Source organism: Montipora capricornis, chromosome 2 (genome assembly GCF_036669925.1).
Source record: "Montipora capricornis isolate CH-2021 chromosome 2, ASM3666992v2, whole genome shotgun sequence".
NCBI lineage: Eukaryota > Metazoa > Cnidaria > Anthozoa > Scleractinia > Acroporidae > Montipora > Montipora capricornis.
The window spans coordinates 45,541,482-45,566,481 of record NC_090884.1 but is presented as its reverse complement, the minus strand read 5'-3'; the positions used below and the strand labels follow the sequence as shown (position 1 = coordinate 45,566,481).

Below are 25,000 nucleotides of genomic sequence, written 5' to 3'. Positions count from 1 at the left end.
ACTCCAGTTGGCCTGTGTGACTTCCGGCGATTGTGTGGCAAAGGAACCTCTGAGTCACTTATCTCCCCAGCACTACGAGCTGAATGCAAAGCAGCACGTGCTGGATCGGACATCGCTGTATCTGTTAGCAGGCAATATTCAAAATTAAGGCAAAAAGCTTGGGGGAAGTCGCTTTGCAGACTTAACCGCACCACACAGGAGTTTCCTGAGTTGACAGACAACAAGGCCCAACCTCGAGGCCAATATTCAAAGCTAACTGCACTGAACAACAGAACATAAGTGATCTCTAAGTAGTTTTCACATACTTTTATAGCTAGACAAATGTCAGCTGGCATAGCCAGTTGGAAGAGCTCTTCTACAAGAGAACTTTGTGTTATACATGTCAACTCTTAGCCGTGAAGAGAGCTTTGAAAAAAGTGCCAATGCTGTGGATCGTACTAGCCTGCTAGCGACAACAAAGCCATGAAGTTCAAAGCAAGAATACAATAAACCCTTAGTGTTTGCTGACCTTGGCAACTAGACGGCACAAATGCTACATTGAAAACAGAGCCACCATGAAAGGATTACAGATAAAATTGTCACGATCCATTAACTACATTTTACTTGAATGTGTGACAGTAAAATTGCCTTTAAGCACTTTTAAATTTGCATGAGCCCATTACTGTTCTTATTTATTCCAAATAATTGCACTCAAAATCATGTGATTACAAGTACTGTACCTATACTAACATTGCAATATTATTATCAAATAATGGGCAAATTTCAAGCCTGTATTAAATACAGCTTAACTTTTGCAGTGAACACTGAATGTGGTATTGTTTTTGAGATTACTACATGTATCCCGGTTCACCCTCCCCTAGGTGAGAGCCCTACATCTACTGGGAACTCTAAATGCTGTACTCTTTGCAGACACTGTAGTGTACTGTACATGAAATCTTCATTGTCCCATGCGATTTAATCAATATGTTTGTGAGATGGGGTTTTCAGGATGATATGACTCGGATCAGATGATGCTACTGAGATGAAATAGACCAAAATTTTGGCTTTGGTTTTTGCTCATTTGACATCACTTCTCAGTGTGAAGTATTGTGCTTTCAAGTTACATTTGTATTATGTAGTACTGTACATGTCTTGGTCTGGAACTCTACAAAACGTGGGAATACAATTAGGACTTGTCACATTTTAATATACAATGTACACAGTCATGTATATTGAGGAAGTTACACACCTTTTTTGTTCGTATTTTTGTGGCAATTTTTCTTTTTATAACAAAAAAGCAAATGGGAAATATGTACGTGTAGTAAGGGGGGTTACATTAATGGTTAATTGCCTACACTTCAGTTGTACAACATTGATACAATATCCTTGGTACAGTAGGTGTCAGCATTACTATGTCACTCAGTGAAGGGCTTCATAAATGGATGTTGTTTCCTGCTGTTCAGAGCTTAATGGATATTGCAATCCACTGCAGTGCAAAACTGTAAGTTGAAACTTTCTTTATCCCAATAAGACCTTATCTTTTGTTCCCGCTTTCTTTAGTTTTTCTAAAATTTTATTATATATATTAATTAGTCAATACACAAAATTCCTGTGTGTACACTTCTTTAGTGCAGCCTTTGAAAAGACAGGTTCATGCTTTAGAATTACATGTATAGTATTTATTACTCCTTTGCTAACAACTATTAATTTTTATTTTTAAAATGCTTAACTTTGAAAACAAGTTGTCAACACATGTCTTTGATTACTGGTAATTGTCACGGTTTGAAGCAAAACAATAAATACATGTACCATCATCATTCTGTAGGGTTGAGCGTGGCCAGGCTGATGTTTGTGTGCAGTGTCTCCTTCAAATAGCAATGAAGAGCTCTCCTCATCTTGACTGGGTTGTTGCTCACATTGGGTATGTAAAAACAAGTCTTTAATTACAGTAACTGTATAATGCAGGGTGAGATGAAATACCAAGAAGGGCAAGCTGTTAATTTCATCTTATGTTAGTCTAGCCCAAGTCTCTGAGGAGGTAGCCCAAAATGGTTTAGTTTGAATTGAAAAAAAACAAACTGATTAATAATTCATGAGCCCGTTACCCTATCAGGTCATTGAACGTCAGGTGTATGACTGATTGTGATAAAACACTCCTCAATACAATTCTTTAAAGATATACTGTAAAGCACACTGATAAAACAAACAACTGTACAAATGCAGCTTGTTTTTCTTGTATGCTGATGTTCTCCTCTTACAAAAAAAAAATTATTTTGGGCATGATGCACATGGTCAAAAAAATGTTCAACTTCTGAAGATCATCAGTCGAAAATAACCGAACTGGAAAATAACCACTGTTTGAAGATCCTCTTGTAAATCTTCTGCATTGATCTTAAAGCTTTTGCCGAGGGAAAACTGGAAGTTTGAGGCGAATTGCTCAGTCCAGGCGGGTCTGGTCATCGCCATATTGGTTACAGTCGGCTAAAATATGATTTAAAAGGATGATATCGGCCCTTTAAAAAGAAAAGATTTGGATTCTTTCACTTTTGCATCAGAAAAAAAGCAACCAACAATGCCTTACTTGTGTTCAATCGATGCTTGCCCATTGGGCAACCCACTATAAGAAAGCGCTAGCCTGAAACGTTGTTCCACTAGCCCCGGGCTATCGGACAGCCTTTTTGTCCTACCCTGTTATGTGTCATATCTGCTTATTTCAGTGTTGTCTAGTTTAGAGGAAATGAATTCCTTCTTAATCTTTTTTTGGATTAAATTTTACCAAAGAAGAGAAAAACACAAACTTTCATTCTGATTGAAACTGCTCTCCAAATTCAACAGCTTGAGACAGATGTTAACCATACAACATGTGTGACCATCTTGCCAGAAATCTTGAACAAAGACCCTCACTATGAATCTGAAGGGATACATGTACCTCCTCTCTTTACAATGCAATCCCTGTTTTTAAGTCTCATTAAAAAGGCTCACACATTCTAGGTTAAGGCTGGGATATTGTTGTTTTCTTTCAGTTAATTTCCAATTTCAGCAACTGCAATCTAATTTTGTTTTATAACCATTTACACAACAACAACTGAGTGGGCAAAACAAGCTGACACATTCTCACCTGATGAGCGTGTGATACGAGCTTACGTGTATGTAATACGTGACATCCTGCATATTTTGGCTAATGAAAACTGAAAAAAAGAAATCCTGATCATTGTAATGGAACCAAACAAATACAGAGGTTGTAACAATTATTAGATTTGGTTGAATTCCTATCAGTATCATGGTGTCGTAGGCTTGACAATGCTACAGTACATGTAGCTGACAGTGCTAACTCTGTGAAACACCCTGTTTTTTGGTCACAGTAGTCCAGTGCTTTAATTTACTATAACTGAGCTGACCTGTACATGTAACTGGTTGCAACTTTTTCTTTTTCTTTGTAGATCTCATTTTCATGAAGTTTTTATTCCCAAGCTACTTTCCACAGCCCTTAAGGAGTACACAGCAAGCCAGTACCCTGGGAGTGTCAGTGGCGATGTCTCTGTTATGACTCCTACCATGGTGCAAGTCTTGACCTACCTTTCCCTTCAGCATTCCCAAGAAATCAGGAGCAACCTCCTTGCTTTATTTCATGTTAGTTCCTCTCTCTCTATCTTAAGGGGACCTTCTCCAATTTATATAAAATTATCCATATTATTGATTTTGTAATATCATCTGTTTTGGCCGCGCCATCCAAACATCTCCTTTACTTATCTTATGCCATTCCTTTAAAATGAAGGAGTTCTTTGTCTTCATTCCAGTTGTTATAAATTATTCTCTTTAATTTCCCTTTCTTGGACAAGAAATCTTAGCCTTCTATTTATGGAAGTATTACGTTTTTGCAAATGCTGGCCGTGTAGCACATATACAATGTACACTGCATTTGAACAGACTTAACTGATTGGAGTGCAATGTGAAGTGCTAGGTTTCCACCCCATATGAACCATGTGAGCATTAGCCCTACTAATGGAAATGGGCCCACACAAGGACAGAGAACAACGCTGACCAGGGTAGGAATTAAACCCACGACCTTCGGGTTAGATCACCACTGCTCATCATCTTCAGTTCCCACAGCCTGCTCCCGTCTGACCTTGTAGCTCAGTCGGTAGAATTAAGTGAATATTGCTGCCTGAATGGGCGCCTCTTCCATGTCAATCTCCTGGGCCTTTCTATAAGCCCACTATGCATTGTCATCGAGGCAATTGTCGCACTGCATCTTTATTTAGCACTGCATTTTTATTTAGCGATGGGAAAAGAGAAGTGGGTAGGAGAGGAATAGAACAACAAACCAGGAATGAAACTGCTACATTGTACTGGGCTTCACTTAAACGAGCCATCCCACATTGTACAGTAATGCTGACAGCCGAGAATGAGTTACAGAATTGTACTATCCTACTAGTTAATGTCAGGTTTCAATAATATTTTGCATTGTAACTTTGTCTTTTAGCCATTTGTTGTCCAGGCTGGGGTTGCTTAAAGCATGGTAAACAACATCGTCGCTCTTTGGAGGTTGGGTGCCCGAGACATCCTGGAGCTTCCACTATTGGCATCCAGCTCCAAGATGGAGACTGTACCGATGATTGGCAAAACCTGACAACCCAGCCATGAGCCCCCACGCCCCCGAGAAGAATGGGCACCCGTCACACTGATACACAGTGGGAAAAAAAAACAAAAAAAACAAAACCACTAAACGCTCCACACAATGCTCCTACTTCCCGCCACACTGATAAATAAGCGATACAGCCCAAAGCACGAGGTATTCCACGCATGCGCCAGTATACTACAACCACTGACCAATAGCCTGCAGTCGCTCCTAGTTGTTTACTTTGTTAAACTTCGTTTAACCTCATTTTAATAGTGCTAACCACTGTTAAAATAATACAGTACCATGGAAACTTACAGGTTGTGATACCTCTTAGCCAACTGTTAGCACTAACCAGGCTTTGAGCAACCAGCCCCAGCTATTTATTATGTTGAGATAATGTGTTACTCCTTTCAGGAAAGTATTCCTTGCTCTGCAAAGACTGCTATTAATCCAGCTGAGCAGCTAGCTACTCTTCCATTTCTTCTGCATGTTGCTACCTTATCACCAAATTTACTAAAGGGGACTATAAAAGAGTTTCTTGATGCCTGTAAGTAATTAAAATGGATTTTTCTTCTCAAAATTATAACCTACAGTGTTACCCCTTTCACACCTTAAGTGTCCCCAGTCATGAAGCAAAATCATTTGGCATTAGCCAGACACTCTCAGGTGGAGAAGGGTTATAGGGGACGTTAAACGTGAAAATTTTCTTACAGCACTATGACCTGTGTGTGAAATACTTGTCATGATTCAAGCATGGCATGTTCAACAAACTTCATATAAGTACAGCACATAAATTATGTCTCTTTCACTTAAGTGTCTGATGCAGGAGTTTCAATAACTTTTCAGTAGATGCCTGGGCTGATCAATGTAAGTGAAAGTCACTCTTGTCTTTTACAAGAGTTTGAGTGAAAATCAAGACAGAGTAGCCGGTCGTGAGAGGCAAATTTCTGACAAATAGATGGCGTTATACCGTCGGTGACCAGCTTCTAACGAAACCCCTGCTGATATACAGTGTACAGTTTACACCTACAGTAATTGGAAGCACGCCCTATGTTGATATCCAATTCGAAGTGTCAGGACTATTAAGCCTATTAGAAGTATTTTCTACACCTACTGGTATTAACATCAATAAGCCAAATTAGATTTTGGTTATGGTTTACCATACTTGAGCAGCAAGCAGCGTTTTAGGGACAAGTTGTGATGGTAATAATGATTGTATGTATTTCTAGGCATGAGTGCGTGACCACAAACTTAGTTAGGGAGAAGGGCAAGGGGGATTCTTTGTGATGTCCATCAAAATTGGCATGCACCTAATTATGTGCACTAATTTTCTGCAATACAGTATCTGGATCAGTTTTAGTGTAAGAGCATAGGAAGCAAATTTAAATGATGGATATAAAAATTATCGAGACAAGGAAACATGGGGTCTGTTGTAATTGCTTTCCTGAATAATGAGTTTACAGTAAGATTCTATTTCTTTCTCAATTTTAGTGTCTCCAGAAGTTCTTGTTCAATTGGTAGAGCAATCTAAGAAAAGAGGGGAATTGAAAATAAGGTAGAGTTCTGTTAAGTAAATTTTATTCCCTTTTTTTCCTTTCATTCTGCTCCTGTCATCACCTTCCATTCTTCCCTGATTTTCGACATATAAATTATGTACAGTAGTTTTACAGTACAATGATATTTATATGGAGGTTAAGGTCCCCTCTACTTCCTTTCATACTGGTTTACGTAATACAGGGTTCTTGTTAAGAGCTTGTACGTGTAACCGGTTCTTTTTACCAGCTATTCAAGCAAATGTTACCGGCTTTTTACCAATTAAATATTTGAAATTATCCTGTTTAAAATCCACAAAATCAGCACATTTAAAAAAAATTTCTGCTGTTTATAGCATATTTTCTATGTTGGGATGTTATCGCAGACTACAGTAAGTACATAATCTGCTGACAGAAGAAATTAGCAATACTCTGCGTCAGAACGAACCAGGCGGTTGATGTCCACCAATCCTCTCCCGGCCATTCTAAGATCTCATCATTACTTGAGACACTTTGACAACATGGCATCCACACATGGAGAAATCAACAGGACAAAATAATCTCTGTGAATACATGAGTTAACAAATTAATATTAGACAGAATAAATAAATTATAGTCATGTTATAAATAACAATAATTCAATGAAATAATTCCTATTCTTTTATGAACAGTGGTGACCTGAGATGTTGCCAAAAATTCTCTGAGCTCCTGCTTTTACGCGTATGTTACCTTCTGTTAAAAATTGACAAGAACCCTGGATAATGTACATGTAATTGAATCTATCTCATTTAAGTTTGTTACAAGTTGTTATAAGTTACCCAAGGAAAGAGGCAGCTGCAGTTACATAGAATTTTCCTTGTTTGCAAAACAAACCTCAGGAGGACTATCACAGCTCACTAGTGTGGTTAATTTGCCATTTTACCACTCAAAGTTTGGCCACCATTTAAGTGAAGTAATTACCGATGATGGTTATACTTACAGCCCTTCAAGTTGTGTTGACCTGAAAAAGTACATGTATCTTAATGAAACCATGTGGCAGCTTCATGCTGGCTTTTTAAAGAATAACTTTAAGAAAATTTTCAGTTACGTATTTGTATCGTGCACTTCCCTGCAAGCCTTATAATAATAATTATTTACAAATTTCATTAAATTTAAAGTTTGACCCTGAGCTATGCTGTTTTTGTTTTTGTTTTCAAAGTTTGGTGTCATCCATTGTTGATGTTATCAAAAACACGGGAGAAGGGACATTTAACATTTTCCAGTTTCTACTAAAAAACTGCCAAGAATCAAGTAGCAGAGGTGACTAAGAAGAATAAATACTGTAATTTATATTCTGAAAAAAAAAATCTTTCCATAGTTGCTAACTTTTTAGCATCTCGTTTTATGTCACAATTTTGGCAACACCAGTGTCTTGGACAAACAGGGCCAGTTGATGATAACTTTGTTGTTTTGCTTGACTTCCAGCTGGTGAGGATGCTAATGCCAGCCAAGCTGAAGTAAAGAAGTCATTTATTCTTGCTATGGTAATTCTCAATATTAAAGGGGCAATAATAATTTTGCCCAACTGGTACTGCAATAAAATAATTATTATTGTCATCATCATATTAAACATTTTTCCTTTTTGCTGCATGTCAACATCTATGCGTAACAGAGGGCATCTCACCACATTTTAATCTGGTCTGGAAAAAAGTTTATCCTATAAGATGTTTCCAGAGTAATTAACAAAGTTTGATCAATCGTTTTCAATTTGGCTTTTTTTTACAACCTTTTAGCTTTCCTATTACCATTACTCTTGTTTATAAAAAACTTTGGTAAGTGTGATTATTGAAACTGATCTCTGTTATTTCTTGTGCTTTTGGAATTAAGGAGTTGCTGCTGCACAGGCTTCATCAGTCAGCTGTTCAAAGGCACAGTCTGTTGAACAAAAACACATCTTCTTCGTCGCACTTAGATTCAAAGCAGATGGAGAGTGAGTTTCTAAAGGAGATGGCCTGTCACTCAAAATACCTGTGCAAGGAAATATTGATGTCTAATGGCAACGAGTAAGGCTTACTCTATGGTCTTGACTAATGCCCTCTGCAATAATTATTTATTATTATGGGCAAGTAGCTTGGTAGAACATACATGTACATGTAAATCCACACTGCCACAGCCAACATTAATACCCTGACAAGTGCCAAGTTCATGCCAGCCGTTCATCCATCGGTGTCTTCCAATACGGACCTGTCAAAGATGGTGCCAAGATGTTGAGGACAATGTCAAAATTTAATGTGATATTTACCATATACATGCATGTGTGTGACTGTGTGTACCAATGGCTACATAATTTATGCATTGTATCACCATGCAGTTTCAAGTCAGTTTCCCCCTTTTTTCTGACATACAGCACAGATTTCAAACTTCATTTAGAGACATGTGCATACATGTACAGCACCTGCAACTGAATGTGTGTGTCTAATCAATGGCAACGGACATCTGCCAGTCTGTTTGCTTCTAAGTGACGTTTTGGAAAAAACATGTTTTGGGGTCAGCAGTCACTTTAATTTACTTACATATATCACAACTTACATAATGATTGTAGTTCTGTTCTTGTCGTCTCAAGCAGGTCTCCCAATATTTTTCGATTGTTGATCATTATTGCTGTACATAGTGGACAAACCTTAGCTGCAGGAATCCTCAACCAAGTCATGATAAACAGCAGAAATCCAAACAAAGTAAGCCTTGAGTTGCATTGTCCTGATATTATTATTATTTGTAAGAGTCCAGAGTTTAACAATAATTATTATTGCAGGGGCTCATAAGTCTAGTTTTTTTTCCTCTTACAGGTTTCACCCAAGAGCTTTTTCACAAACATGTGAATTTTGCAAACCTTCTCTGTTAGTGAATGCTGAAGTAGAAAAATAATTGAAAAGATTTTGGAATGATTTCATTATATAAATGGTACACTTTATTGATATACACTATTAGTATCACCCAACTAGTGGACTAATGCAAATCCTGCATTTTGATTGGCTACACTACTAGAGGACTATTATTAATAGTCCTCGAGTAGCGGAAGGCGTGACGCTTTCTTTCGTTTTATTCCAAATAAACTTTTCTTTAACTTGCATTTGATAATTTTATTATTGCCTTTTCTGTTAGACTAGTTGGGTGATACTAAAACAATTAGACCCTTCGCCCTCAAAGGCGACGGGTCAATAGCCCATTTGGCTTCCCCTCACGGGCTATTGACCCGTAGCCCGCAAGGGCTACGGATCTAATTGTTAATTAGTCCTCTTTACGGTTAAAGTCAATAGCATTGGTTGTTTTCCTGTAAACTTTTCATGGCCTGTGCCTCAGTGCTGAAAGTTTTAAGTAACTGAAAGCACTCCTTTGGTTGTAAATTGATCTTCTATTTGCAGCTGGAGGTTTTTGTTCACATGTATAAGGAATTGGAGCTGTACTATCCACATATTCTTGATGATGTCGTAAAAAGCTGTCTTTCAAGCGTCAAATCACCTGCTGGATCAAGCCTAGCTCAGGTAAGGCTATCCTTGCAACTCTTGTCAATCTTCTCGCTATGGGAAGGACCATTCATTTTTTTAATGGGATGTGTGGGGAAAACCACTTTCAACCCTCTCCCCCTAAAAATAATAACAGAATTGTCTGTTTCTGAGTTGTCTGTATAACGGAGCGAAACTTTATGGGTTGGGCTGGTCACGGAGTAATTCTTGCTTTTCAAGTTCGAAAAAAACTGTAATGGGGAGAAACGTTACGGCTTACATTTGTCACGCAATGCTTCCCGTTTCCTATCACTATTAATTGAATTGAAAGAAGCAACAGTCACTCAACGCTTCTCGCTTGTCTGTTCAAAACTTACCAAGTTTTGAGTGAGTGAAGTTTGATGAATTGAGATGCAAAGGCAATATAGACCTAATCGGCTAACTCAATGTTGTACCCAATTCAAATCTCCCGGTATTAAGAATCTTTGTGTTTTGTATTTGCAGAATAAAGAAGCATTCATTTCATATTTAAATGAAATGAAATACCTGGAACAAAACGTTTCATTCCCAAAGGGTTTGAATTGGGTACAACATTGAGTTAGCCGATTTGGTCTATTGACACCTCAAAATGGCCCGTAAAGTTTTGTGACTTTCGAGAAACGGGCCCCTGGTCCGATGTAGCCTGCAGTGCAGGCGTTATTTTGGCGCGGAACGCTAGATAAACCAGGTTTTCGACGCCGCCATCTTGGATTGTGATTAGATGCTTGACCGGGAGAGGGTTGGTGCAGTCCATTTTTCCACTTAACGCCTACTCCCTCAGCAAATATTTCCTCGCCCCAATCTTCCACAGTTACCAAATCTTAGAAAGATGGTGGCCTAATACGAAAATGTGCACTCGCGCGCCCAAAATACGCCTGCACTGCAGGCTAGGTCCGATGCATTGCGGGTAACGCTTGTCACACAACGCATCTCCTCTCTCAGTTCCCCGTAACGAGGTTAAGGGTTACCTTCACCAAGGGTTATCTGTCGATGACTAATTTTGACAAAGGCTAGGCAACTGTTTCGGGCAAGGCAATTGCGCCATTAAAACAAAACGCAGCGCCAACGACCAGTTAATTTTTTTTTTCCTTCTCACCATCCTACCTGGCATTGAGGAGGTATCATGTGAGACTCTTGTGAGAATCTCGGAATCACTGCCTGAAGGACAACTGCATTATTCTTTTGCTAGCTGTTGGGTTTGCTGAGCAATTTCCATCATTTAATGTCAAGTGAAAAGGAAAGTGAGCTGCTGTTTAGGTAAGAAATTCTGTCATTTTATCCTCAGCTGTTTATTCAAGCTTATATTAAAAGGAAGATATATACAGTAGCAGCGGTGTCCATCTCCCTCAACTCTCTTTACTTCAAGTTTCATAGTTAATTACATTCCAGGGATTGGGTGATAGAGTATTACTAATGCCGAGATGTATTTATCAAGCATAGATATTTGAAAAAAAGAAAAGACTATTAATTTTAGTAATTATGCTAAAACAGTGGATGTCGTTGAAGCCACGCTCTGATTGGCCACTCAAACTCCAAATATCCTTTGCTAGTCATCTCTGAGCAACTCGCGAGGGATTTGCGCCCGAAAATATTGTAATCATTACAGAAATAGAGAGGTTTTTAGGTGTCGAAGGCTTGTTGTGGATATTTTCCTCACCACGAGCCACCTCCACTTCAGTGAATAGTTGTTCACTGTAGAGCAATTTTCAAATGACACGCGATTGCAATTGCTGCGCTTAGTGATTGGTTTAAAATTTTCGCACCAGTTTATCAACCAATGAAAAGGAAAACCAAAACCAATCGTGACTTGCACGCGCGATTTTTCCCGCGCTTTGAGCATTAGTTACATGGAATTGCTACGAATTTCGATTGGTTCATTGCGCTGTTTGGACCTGCTCTGATTGTTCGGAGTAATTTCTTTGGTATTTGTTTCACGGCACTCGATTGAAAACCGCTCCAGAAGCAATTGCAATCGACGGTCATTTGAAAACTGCTCTAACTGCGATGATCACGTTTGGCTTAGAATGGATCAGGTTGCAAGGAACTTATGTTCGACTTTCTAAAGTAACTCACACTCTTTTTTTCCCCCCGCAGGTCAAACTTGTCGTCGTCCCTTCAAAAGCATCATATTGTATTCGTTAATTTGCTGGCTCATTCAAGTTTGGAAGTCTCTTTGAAAACTCTTAACCTAATTATGTCAATGCATAAACCTATGCCAGATAAAGTTTCCACACTGATGAAATTATGCAGCAATTGTGTCGTGTTGTTCTACAAATTGCTACACACACTGGCCAACCAGCATGGCTACCGCAAAACAGTGGGTAAGGCAAATAACAGTTCGGTCTTTATGGAACAAAACTAAGACATTGGTCTTTTCGACCAACGCTCAGTGAGCATTTCAGCTCATGCTAAATCAGAAACGTAACACATTTATAAGGGAAAGCGTACAGTGTACATTGAATTTAAAGCTTAACAATGTAATAAATATGTTTAAAGAAGCTATTTGCCAATGTAAAGTTAAGGGGTGTTAAGATTCATATTATTGTTGCTCAGTTTAACTTAGATTTAGCTCTTTAGCTGTCCTCTCCAAAAATGTTTGTTTGTGGTTAAAATAGTTCTCTCCGTTTATTCGTTTGACTTCGTATAACTTCTTTCTCAGCGGCCCAAAAACGAACTTTAATTTTTTGCAGTGAAAAAAGAAATTGTTATTAAGGATATTTGGACTTCAACATTCTTCCTACGTTTATTCTGCAGAAACCATGAAGCGCATTAAATTGTGTAGAAAGTTCTTTCTACTGCTTTGTGAGGATGAAAGATGTAGACTTTATTTACTGAGGCTCCTTGTCGAAGGGATTTTGCAAAAGGTACTTGAATACAACTTGTATTCTTGCTAGAAATGACTCTCTGTTAGCATGGACAAAAACGTCCGTTTACCAAGGAATATCTTGTTCCTTTGTTTCTTACTGCATATTCTTTTGTAAATGCTTTCTTGTGGGTAGGTGTCTTTGGTCCATCACAACACCATGCCACCTGTATGGCTTAATTAGGCAGTTTGACAGTTTGACAGTTTATTGACAATAAAAACGTAGCAGCCAGTAGGCTGAATTGCGTAATTACGTACAAAGAATAAATTAACTATTATAACAATATAAGACTATTTACAAGTTGGATAAGAATTACAATTAATGAATCTAACTAAAAGCTTACTCAGTCGATCTCCTGAGTGGCGGGTCCTGATTCGATTCCACGGCCGCATCAACCCTACTGATGTTAATACCTGAGGAGAAAGACGTGCTGTCTTTGTACTGTCAGCTGCAAGTGGATAGATTCTATAGTCTTCTCGGATAAGGTTCTTTACGTTATACCGCTTGTTCGTAAACAACAGTGTGGTTGGGTAAAGAAGCCACACATCGTTCTTAAAGAGGGTGTCACTGGATTTTGAGTGTTGTCACTTGTGGTCTGCCTTTGTTCGTGTCGTCGCATAGTTAGTTTAGTAGTATGGTTGTACTGTTTTTGTATAACCCTGACCCCCATGGCGTTTTGAAAAACTCTAAATAGTAAATATGCTACATGTACCTTGGTAAAAAAAAACAACAACAACAACAAACAAACAAATTAAAGGTGGAGGGTAAAAGGTAGTTGAGCTCAAGAAACAAAAAAAAAGCTTGGTACCTGGGTTCCATTTCTTAAAAGTCGGTTTTTGTAGCAGCTCTCATAACCTGGCAATTGTTTGGTGTTATGTCAGCCTCTGTCTTTTCGAGTCTAAGTCGTTGGATCTGTGGTTAGTTCTCTCTTTTTTTGGTTTGGGAAGCAAACCAATCAAATTTTACGAAATAAGACCTTGTTCTACATCCAACCGAAAGTCACGAATCATTTTTGACTAGAAATTCCTTTCTGAAACTTCGATCTGTGTAATCTAATAAGGTTCCCGGCCAGGAGAATTAAAAGCAAAATACAGTGTAATGGCAAGCTTTCATGCCATGAAGAGTCTTTTATTTGATGATGGACAGAGATTCGTGGTAACTGAAATATAACCTAAATGATTTGGATTTTTTCAGAATAGTTTTCGACGTACTTTTATCAAACGCGATTTGTGAGTCAATGACTAAAACTTCCAAGTTAATCGTCTAAAGGTATTCACTGTTTCGTCAACCTGAGCAATGATATTCCATTTTGATTCCATAGGAACATGTGCATTTGTTTGGTGGGATCTCGTCAGGTGAGGCGAATAGTGTGTTATCACTTCAGGCCACATTTGATTTGACAAGTCTATAATGTGTCGTTTAGTTTGAAGATTATACATCCTCTGATGCAACACCTATAAGAGTTAAGACCTTGTGAGCTAAGATTAACAATCATTTAAGCTATCATTTGTTTCGTTATGAACAGTTAAGTGGAAGGAGCTTTTTTTATTACTGATGTTTTAGAGAGGTTCGGAGTGTCTTGCACATGTAGACTTGGCTCTAAAATCACTTGGCACATTCTCAGCCAAACAGCGGTAAAACGATAGCGATAACTTGGTCTTCCTCGTTTTTCCGCGCTCTCCGCCAGCTGCGTGCATTGGCTTTGTCTTCTTATTGGCTCTTTTGATTGGCTGTGTGCTGTGGTTGGCCAAAATAAGCACGTTGCCATGGTTGGCAATAGGAAACCACTCACAGTTTTTTCCTTTACTGCAGGTGAACAGGGTAAACTTGAAACGGGCCTGACGGGGATAAAAGTGTCTCTATTAGAGCGGAACAGCAATCCTCATATCTCATCTCATCTACCTCTCACTCCCTCCTCTGTGTTCTTCAGTGGAATTGTCGGGGACATAGCAAAAAGCAACAGCGCGAAAACACCTGACAGAATCGAGGTAAGGCTCACTCACCAAAACCGTCTCACCGCTTTACAACAACCAGAACAAACAAGAACGAAAATAATGATAACAATGCTAATGATGCTACTCTGTGCATCCCACCACATTTCACAGCGGATTCTCTACTTGCACAAATCCCATATTACACCTCTTTTACACCTCTCCCCCTAAAAAGAATGCAAAGGCATTGTTTTTCATTTCTTTTGGGGCATCTTCATGTCCCAGGAGAAATTTCAAACAATGATTATGCAAAATTTTTGGGTGTAAAAGAGATGTGTTCTGGGATTTGTGCAAGTAGAGAATGGCATTTGGTTCTTTTTAAAGTGCATAATAATAGGGGGTACTGAACTTGAAAACATAACTTTGAGCTATTCTACATATTTCATGATTATTCCATCTTGTTTATGTATATGTAATAGGACTAAATGCTGTCCAATTTGGAAATAATTGTATTATTTTTGTTATCCATTTATTTTCAAATTCGACAACATGTAGTCCTGTTAACCGTTAGTTACACAGCATCCAAAAACAGATAAACATGGCAAATATCATTGACACTCAAATCAATCGTATACATGCACCATCATGTTTGAACCTTGAAACTGGAGAAAACAGCAGTTTGATAGCATTGATAATAGCTGCAATCTGATTGGCCAATTTATCTTGACATTTGATTGGTTGATTGACAGTTGGCAAAAATTAATAAAAAGTAGATTTGTTGGCAATATTGGCTTTTGATGCAGCTATATAATTATAAACTATATGGCGAAGTGTCTTATAACTGGATTAGTGCTGACGGATTTGAAGTAAAGAGTGAGACTGGAAGATTCACCGAAGTTTCTCCACGTTATAGTCAAAACCTTAAATTTGTTCATTTCACGTAGTAGTTTTGATGAGTACGGGGGAGAAATGTTCAAAAATGCGTGCCGCACGTGCAGCACGATCATTTTGGTTCTTTTAACCAATAATATTACTTCTTTTCTGCGTTGTCGTTGCCGTAGTGATTTGTGAAATGAAATCAAATCATCAAATCAAAGTTGGTCACATGAAACCGATTTTTTTTTAAGAGATGGGAAGAGTGGAGTCAAATCGACTTCTGGTTGCTGATGAGGTTTCCATTCGAGAGATTTATCATCACTTTCACGGCAAACGATAGGCTGATATTTGCGTAAATTCAAAAAAAGCGTGTTTGATTCTAGCTCATACCGACCAATGAAGTTGTTAAAAGAGAGAGACAAGTTAGAATAAGGGACGTCTTACACTCCATGACAAGCAGGAAACTGTTGTTTGCCTTTTGTCGTTTCACGTAAATTCGACGCTAAACTCTCAGTAATGATGCTACCGATCAGGGGCCGGGTGCTCGAAGCCTGGTTTGTGCTAACCGTTGGTTAAGAGGTGTCAAAACCTATAGGTTTCTATGGTATTTAACGCTGGTTAGTCCTAACCATAATTCGAACAACCCGGGCCAGGTTACATTCTGCTAGCGCGTAGCTCTCGTAGAACATGATAGAGTTTTGTCAGAATCTCATGACCTTGAAGCGTGTAACTCTGGTTCAGATCTGGGGTTTTTGAGTTTAAAAATTTCCTCATTTGGATATAACATAGTTTCTGCATTTTCCCCGCGCGTGCAGCATCGATCTTATTTTTGTCCACATTTGGGCATAAAATTGTTCTCCTAAAATCCCCAGCTTTGTTTCAAGGAAAAGAGTTGTGCTTCAAGGTCATTTGCTTCTGGGTTGTTATTATGGGAAGTGACGCGCGATTAGAACTATCTGTTCGGAAATGAACCCATGATTTAACTAGGAAACATAGGGCTTGGCGCCACCCCTGCTCCCTGTACTATTTGATTTTCCTATTTTAAAGCTAGATCATGCTAAACTTCAACACACTGAAATACAAGGAATGCTTTTCGCTTCATGATTGCCACATTTTACGAGACTACTGTTATGAAAATGACCAAGATGAAGAAAAATTGAAATTTGAAAACGTCGAGCCTGCTAAGACTTGAAAACAACTGTTATGGTGATTTTCAGTTATTGATGCTTTTTCCAAACTTTAGTTTGGTATCCTTATCGCATGCAGGAGATTCACCTTTGCTTTTGCTGCAGACTGTGGACTGCTGCCATAACAACGCCTCGTTTCAGTCCAGCATCTCAGTACTTACGCAATGGATTTGGCAAACAGGAAAAATTATCTTAAATTGAGCGAGTTTCATTGGTTTTATAATCAGGAAAATTCAGTCTGGCATTCCTTTTCTTCTAAGGCACAACTAAAGTCAGTCCCCAGGATGGCTGATAGACTCTCATTAATTTGGAAAAAGTAATCCTTAGTCCTGGAATTGAAGAATCTATTTACTTTTCAGCTTCAATCGTGGCTCCAGACCAGTCAACTGTTCACGGATATGGTTTTCACTCTGTGTTGCATCAGTGATCAAGGGGACAGCGACAATACAAGTGCAACACTTCATCATAAATACGTGGATTCTTTAGCCTTGTTATTAATGGAGATAGTTTGTCCCGATGTTATTCCTATCACATTTGATTGGCCTGACGAGGATAGCCTCAAGTTTACAATCGAACGGTAAGTTGGAGGAAATGCAACGATGTCGCCAATAGAATAAAGAGCCAAGGAAAAGAAATGTTAAGGCCCGTGCAAACGGCGTCAACATTTGCGTTCGATTTTGTTGAATCATGTTGAACGATGTTGACTGCTGGGATGGGCAAACGCTTTCAACACATTTATCAACATTTCACTCAACAAGTATTCAGTCCCAGGCTGCAGCCGCGGTTGTTACCATGGATACGGACATACGATTAGCGCGCACGCTCATACCCAACAATGTTGAAAGAGGGGGGCAAACGCTTCAACTTCATTCAACATCCACAAAATCAAAGTAAGTGTTGAATGGTTGTTGAAACAAAGTTAAAAATGCTCTTAAGCTCATTCAACTTACATCGATTCAACTTCGTTTCAGCATGTTTCAACACGGTTGAAAGAGGCCTAGGGGGGCAAACGTTTTCAACATTGTTGTTCAACAAAATCGAACGAATGTTGAACCAAATATCGAAGCCGTTTGCCAGGGCCTGTAGCCACTATTAAGAGATAGATGCCAAAAACGAAGGTCTTAATTAATTCGTACACATCCCGAGGGCCGAGGGCCTAGGGATGCAATGCCTTAAACCGGGTTCAATTGAAAGACAAAAGATAATCCTAAATTTTCGAAAGTGTTTTCCGGAAATAATCTTGTTCCATTAAATTTCCACACGAAATGTCCGTTGAATGAAAATCGTTCCTTATTTGCACATTGGAAGTTGATCGATAAAATGAACCCTATGCACTTCTCACTTGCAGGGACTTGCGCATAAGGAAAACGTTTGATGAAAATCCAATTTTGTGGGCTCTCATAAGCATTGTTGCTGGAGGTTAGTGAAATTTTTATTTTTCAAAGAATTATTTATCCTTGCGGAACTTGTTAGCTCACTTGGAAGAGCACTGGACTTTGGTGCGGGAGGTCGTGCGTTCGAATCTCGGCCTAACCCACACACGTGATCTATAAATAACTGAGGAGGAAGTGCTGCCTTTGTAATGAATGGAATCAGAACGTTCCCACTTTCTTCCGATTCCGCTTATGATTCCGTCCCTTATGATCCAGAGTCGGAAGCAGAAACGGAAGAACGAACCAATCACAATGCTTGGAACCGAGCACTGTGATTGGTTTATCCTTCCGCTTCTGCTTTCGTCTCCGACAATGCGGTTTCGTAAGCGACGGAGTCATAAGCAGAATCGGTATTCTGGAAACGTCAGAGAAACGTCAGATTATATCTGATTGTCATCCTGACTGGATTGTGAACCTTAAATTTTGTTCCCTGTTAGGGACATGCGACTGCGAGTTTAGAATCAGAATATAAGAAAATTTTCCTGCGCTTACCGTGTATTTTCATTCTTTCTACTACTGAACTGTCACCTGAAGAAGCCAAGGACGCTTTCCATCTGACAGAACTGACCGGCCAGACCGGGCGATTGGGCGGACTAACTCTACAACTCCTTCAAATTAACACAATTCGAGGATCATTATACTCTTCCAGAAGAATGTGATGGATTATCATGCAATTGTTCCTTCGAATTGTTGCATTTTCTTATCAAACTGACGGGTCCGGCTGGCCATTTCTGACGAAAGAAAAGCGCCCTAAATGTCGAAAGATCGACACAGTTATGAAAGGATTCCAACCCAATACACCGTATTCAAAAATGGCGTACACGCGGAACGACCTACAATTGTAGGTTCTAATACATGAAAGCAAGGTTTGGTAGGCCGTATATCAGTCTAGGTAATTTTAGTAGCGGCAGATTTATGTTATATGATATTCCGGTCTTATCAGAGCTAAATCCTCCTAAAATGACGTCCTCAAGTAGTGCGGTGAATGACTCAGTTATTCTTTCCAAAGATGACATTCCCGGAGACTCGTTAGCTGGGCTAAATCCTTCTTGGCTGAAGAATGAAGAGTAGCAATTTTGGTTGCGCGATGCGATGTAGTGGAGATTCCCTTAAAGTACTTAAAACAAACCTTTACTTGTAAAACGATAAGCACAAGGCTTTGATTTTAAACAGTAGTTTAACAGTTGATGTTTTTCAAGTTTTATCAGTTTTTGTTTTTTTTTTTAATGCGCTTTACGGAGTGGGGGAATACGTGAAAAGTGGACGCGATCAAAAGTAAAGTAAAGTAAAGCAACCATATTTAACGTCGATAACTCGTAACAGTAATTCAACTGACAAACCTGAGGTCGACGGTGCGCTCATTTTACTCCCCCCTCTCCATCAGTGCTCCGTTTTACGGGTATTTAAAGCTACTTAAGGTGGCTGGAAGCAGTTTCACTACTTTTAAGGACCTTTTAAGTAGAAGGGTTGTTCACTACAAAACTGTATCACGTAAAAGAAATGTTATGGTACCATATGAAACACCAATTATCACTTAACAAAATGCGCTCACTATTTTGACGTAATAGGTTACCATGGCAACAAGAAAGCTCTTCAAAAACACCCTATATTTCGTCTTTACTTGCTTATATCTTAATAATGAACTCGGTGACCCCCATTTTTTATTGTAGAATAGTAATAGCATCTTGAGATAGAACTATCAGCAAAGTTAAAAAATTCTTGGGAGCCAATTCAGAGCTACCTTAATTTTTCGAAAATTTAAGGTAGCTCTGAATTGGCTCCCAAGAATTTTTTTTAACTTTGCAGATAGTCCTATCTCAAATTGCTAATTACTATTTTACAATAAAAAATGGGGGTCACCAAGTTCATCATTAAGATATAAGCAAGTAAAGACGAAATATAGGGTGTTTTTGAAGAGCTTTCATGTTGCCATGGTAACATATTACGTCAAAATTGTGAGCGCATTTTGTTAAGCAATAATTGGTGTTTCATATGGTACCATAACATTGCTGTTACGTGATACAGTATAGTAGTTATAACTTATCTAATAAGAAGGTCTCTAAAAGTGGTGAAACTGGTTCCAGCCTCCTTAAGCTACACAGAATGGAAAGAAGTCGAAACAAGGATGTGAGATCCGGGAATCGAACTCAGGACTTCTTGCACCAAGGCCATGCACTAACCGACTGTGCCATCCTCGCTCCTCAAATGGTGATAAATCCTGATCCGGACGAAATTTACACCAAACGAAAAAAGAGGATTATGAACTGTTAAACTACCATTGAAAATCAAAGCCTTGTGCTTACCGTTGCACAAGCAAAGGTTTCGTTTTCAGTTTAAGGGAATCCCCACGAAACCACTTCGCGCAACCAAAACTGCAACTCTTCATTCTTCAGCGAAGAAGGATTTAGCCCTGGCCAGCTAACGATGCTCCGGGAATGTCATCTTTGGTAAGAATAACTGAGTCATTCACTGCACTACTTGAGGACGTCATTTTAGGATGATTTACCTCTGATAAGACCGGAATATCATATAACATATATCATATATCATAAATCTGCCACTACTTAAATTTTCTAGACTGATATACGGTCTACCAAACCTCGCTTTCATGTATTAGAACCTAGGTCGTTCCGCTTGTCCGCCATTTTTGAGTATGGTGTATGCCCATGCGAAGCTAAACCGGAGTATCACCAATGATGAGGTACGTAAAACGCTCAAGAGCACGGCTTGCTTAAGGTAGCTCCGGAGTTTTAAATATAACCAACTTTTCTAGAGGCAAACGAAGACAGCATTTGTCTCTTGACGGGAGTCGAACTAACGACACCAGCGCTCTTTTAACTGCCAATCCAGCTTTTAGGAAGTAACTTGGTGACTGCGCGAAGCTTACCCACAATAGGACGTTTCCAACCAATGGGGTGGAGGTCAGCGGCGCTCATGGTTGCCACAAGCTTTCTCTACAGCTCGGTGAATTTTGATGTTTAGCGTTGCTGTTGTGTCGTCTTCCAATGTAAATGTGGCCTAATTTCATTTATAAGTATCCTGTTACCGTGTTGATGTACTTCTATGTTTGCGTTATCAACTTCGTGGCGATTTATGTACATAACTTCTCCTCAATGCGCCATGTTGGATTACAGCATGTCAACTCTTCGGTCTTCTCCAGGCTAACGTAAAGCGGCTCTCGACTTGAATCGATTCGAAACCATCAAACCAAAGTTCACCTGAGTATACTACTGTTTCACAACAAATACCATCAATCATTCGACCTCGTTTACTAAAACATCATTGTCTCTCCAGTGGAATCAAACACAACAATTTGACACAAATAACAAGTAACACTCAACCAAGGAACCATTCTCTGCCTAAAGTACTATTGAGCAACACAAGATTTATGGTTAAAAAAATAGCTGCTATCTATGCAACGATTAACTCTAACGACTGACATTGTATCAATACCCGAATCTTGACTCTCTTCTAAAGTCTCGGATGATTTTATCGCTATTCCTGGCTATATATCTATACCTAAAGATCGTCCAGAGGAACGCAGGAATGCACATACTTCAAATCATCTGTTGATTTCTGGTGTCTATCCGAATGCGAAAGTCCTGATGTTGAGGTGCAGTGGCTTTTGGTGGAATTAAAGCGGCATCCTAGAGGCGTTAACTCACTTATTCTGACCACGGTTTACCACCCTCCAGACAACAAAGATTCCCCTTTAAGGACTTTCCTATTCCAAACCTTGGTCAGGACTCTATATTGTGTAAACATATCAACTCTGCAATCACCATTATGGGCGACTTCAACCAGTTTAACCCCGGCAATTGTGCTCATCCTTAAAACTAAAGAAAATTGTTACCAGTCCAACTCGTGGCTCTAAAATCCTCGACCAGGTTTGCTTCACTCTTTGGTCACATTATCATGACGCATCCATTTTACCATCGACTGGGCTCTCTGACCAGGCTACTGTCTCATTGCATCCAAAGCCTTGCTTATCTACTACCTATAATGCTGTTCGTGTAATGAAACGGCAACGCAAACCAGCAAACCAGCGGATCGCTGAGCCAAATCAACTGGTCTCCATTGTTCTCAATTACTCCTGCAAAAGGCAAATTCTGTTTGTTTTCTACAGTTCCCACTAATCAAATGAACACTCATCTACCCATGCGCAACGTTAAAGTCTAACCCAAACTCACATATGACGCCGAGTCTGGGAATCGAGCCCGGGCCAAATTGGTAAGAAGCGAGTGCTCTTACCACTGCGCCATCCCTGCGCCCCCCTAGGCAAGGGGGGAACGTTTGTACGTTTCCAGAGCGGTGAGACCTGGCCTTGGGCGAACGGCAAGAACGGTGGAGTTAGCTTTCAATACCCAGTTTGGTATATAGTCAGGACCAGTAGATTTCTTAGTGTCAATGCTCGCAAGAGCCTGGTCAACCCGCTCAACGGTGATGATATACTTATCAGGAGTGAAAGTGGACTCGCGATGGATTGGAGAGAAATTGAGTGGCGGCATGTTCTCCGCAACTTTGCTAAGTGAATCTGCAATGTGATCAGTAACTTTTTGGTCTTTTATAACATCGCCATTGAGGGGAAAGCTGAGCAAGATAGGTGGATTCGCGAGACCAGCCAATGATTGGATACTTTTCCAACATTTCGCATGATCGTGATTCGTGTTGGCCATAGATTTATAGAAGAGTTGGCGAGCCTGAGAGCACATTTTTTGCACTTTGTTGCGATAGGAGTTGTAAGTTAACTTGTGTCCCTTTAGCCAAGCATTTTGTCGTTTAACCATGGTATCCTTATGTCTGAGTTCATCCAAGGCTTGTCTCACGGGTAGGGTTAGGGTTAGAGTTTGCTGGTTCTCTTCTCTGCACCCAGAGGTTTTCTCCGGTTACTCCGGTTTCCCCTCTCCTCAAAAACCAATATTTGACTTGATCTGCGTTAATTGCTAATTTCAATTTACAGTGTCCCCAATTAGTGCTCCAGCGCTAGAACGACTAGACAGTTAAATAAAGTCCCTTTCCTTTCCTTTTAATCCAAAGGACACTGATAAAGATCTCCGTCCGATTTCTCTTGCTCCCGTGCTCATTAAGATCTTGGAAAGTTTTGTTTTCAAGTGGATATATGAAATCGTATCCGCAAAAATTGATACTTTGATCAATTGGTGTGCAGATTTCCTCTGTCAACGCTATTTTCGTGTTAAAATTGGCGAAAACAAATCAGCCTGGAAATCAACACATGCTGGTGTACCTCGAGATACAAACAAAATCTGTAACTGGTCTACTAGTAACAACATGAAAATCAATGCCCAAAAAACTAAAGAACTACGCATCAGTTTCCTCAAGCATGATTCTCCAGTGCAACCTTTAACTGCGGATGGTCGTGTTATTGACACTGTTACACATTTTAAATTACTTGGAGTGTATATCTCATCTCATCTCATCTCATCTCATCTCACTTGGTCCCATCACGTACATTATATCTGTTCCAAGGCAAGCAAAAGACTCTGCGTCTGTGCTCATCATACCCATGAACGTGCTGCTACGTCATCAAACGATCTGGTTTCAGTTTACTGTTCGTTTGTCAGACCGATAATGGAGTACGCATGCCAAGTCTGGCGTTTCGCTTTCACTAACAGTCGTCGTGACCAAACAGAACAAATTCAGCAAAGAGCACTTTAAATTATCTTTCCAAAGTATTCCTACCAGGAAAGCCTGGTTACAGCCAACTTGATTACGCTGTTTGAACGCCGAGAGAGTTTATGCCATGTACTATACAAATCTACCAACAAGTTGAACTGTTTACTACCTGTAAAGAAGACACATCACTACTGTCTCAGGAATCCAAGAACATTCCCAATTTTTTAAATGCCAAACCAAGAGATTCGCTGACGCATTCATTCCATCTGCTGTGCGCCAGTGGGACGATACTAACATTTAATCAGTACTGATATTTGATTGGACTTTCTTCATGATATTATCTCCTAAATGGATTGACCAATTGTATTGTATAATTCTCATCGTTTTTATTATCTTGTAAAATCATGTTTTTTTTTAATTAAGTCGGGCCCCCTTCGACATACAAATTGATTATTTTGTTAGTAAAGTTTAAAGTTTTAGTTTCAACCTCAGAGACACCAATAACAATAGAGGAATGTAGGACTTCTGGTGGACGAGCAAAAGAAGCTAATGAGAGATCTTTTGTTTTCGTCCACCAACTTGGCAGCGATGACGTCACATGAAAACCTCCTATGAAATTTTGTGTGTTGTGTTATTTAAAAGGTGTGTCATCGTTATCCAAATGCAGTACTCTTATGTCCAGTCTACTCGCGACTGTCATGTCCAACTGGGAGGTTTACAGGGGCACATCAGTCGACCAATCATCTCTTCATTTTGAAGTCAATTGTTTTATCACTGATATTATGACCAAGGTATGTCGTTTGTTTTGTTTTGTTTTGTTTTGTTTTGTTCTTTTTTTTCAATTTTCATACGCTCCCAATTAGTACTTTCCTCGAACACGCGCTTAGAAAGAGATAATTATACATGTGAAGTTTGTTTGAAAGACATCTCGCGCGAATACTCCAGCAGTTTGAAACAAAGACATGAATTAAATGCAAAAATGGTTTGTTTGTCCAAAAACTCGTATCCGTTTTATTGCAGAAAAGATGTTGGGGTTCATCATAGTGCACGTACATAGCGTAGGTATGGTTTTTCAGACAGTTAACTTTCTTGTTGTTCCCTTTGATTTGTTCTTTTAGGCGAGTTGGTTGCCACCTCCGCTTAGCCGAGTTGGAGCTGTATTTGGTCTTCTTGAGCCCAAAGAAATTTTCACTTTACTTAGTACCATGTGGAGAGTTCTCAAGGTGCTCTTTCTCTTTTGTTTTATGGTCTGAATTTAAGAAACAGAAAACTGCTTGGTGGATTTCTATATTCGTTAAGTAGGGAAAAGCCTCCTCAAAATTAAAGGCCTGGGCAAACTGCTTCAGCATTTATTTGCTTCTTTATCCGTTCGATTTTGTTGAGCGATGTTGACTGCTGGGGTGGGGTAGGCAAAAGGTTTCA

General features: G+C 39.4%; 1 protein-coding gene across 4 annotated transcripts in view; it reads left to right on the top strand.

Moving 5' to 3' along the window:
* Positions 1 to 25,000, top strand: part of LOC138023705 (integrator complex subunit 5-like) — a 37,996-nt gene that overhangs the window by 11,317 nt on the left and 1,679 nt on the right. The window contains exons 5-23 of one of the 4 annotated variants that reach the window (XM_068870758.1): positions 1,378 to 1,480; positions 1,805 to 1,900; positions 3,420 to 3,609; positions 5,015 to 5,147; positions 6,092 to 6,155; positions 7,331 to 7,431; positions 7,597 to 7,655; positions 7,999 to 8,174; positions 8,738 to 8,846; positions 9,534 to 9,653; positions 10,843 to 10,910; positions 11,748 to 11,974; positions 12,408 to 12,517; positions 13,839 to 13,872; positions 14,330 to 14,505; positions 16,871 to 17,088; positions 17,860 to 17,930; positions 24,221 to 24,369; positions 24,697 to 24,801. In XM_068870758.1, coding sequence (XP_068726859.1) covers positions 1,378 to 1,480; positions 1,805 to 1,900; positions 3,420 to 3,609; positions 5,015 to 5,147; positions 6,092 to 6,155; positions 7,331 to 7,431; positions 7,597 to 7,655; positions 7,999 to 8,174; positions 8,738 to 8,846; positions 9,534 to 9,653; positions 10,843 to 10,910; positions 11,748 to 11,974; positions 12,408 to 12,517; positions 13,839 to 13,872; positions 14,330 to 14,505; positions 16,871 to 17,088; positions 17,860 to 17,930; positions 24,221 to 24,369; positions 24,697 to 24,801 — 2,309 coding nt within the window. Of the gene's footprint in view, positions 1 to 1,374; positions 1,481 to 1,804; positions 1,901 to 3,419; positions 3,610 to 5,014; positions 5,148 to 6,091; positions 6,156 to 7,330; positions 7,432 to 7,596; positions 7,656 to 7,998; positions 8,175 to 8,734; positions 8,847 to 9,533; positions 9,654 to 10,842; positions 10,911 to 11,747; positions 11,975 to 12,407; positions 12,518 to 13,838; positions 13,873 to 14,329; positions 14,506 to 16,870; positions 17,089 to 17,859; positions 17,931 to 24,220; positions 24,370 to 24,696; positions 24,802 to 25,000 lie in introns of all 4 variants that reach the window. The other 3 variants (XM_068870756.1, XM_068870753.1, XM_068870747.1) reach the window with 3 other exon arrangements.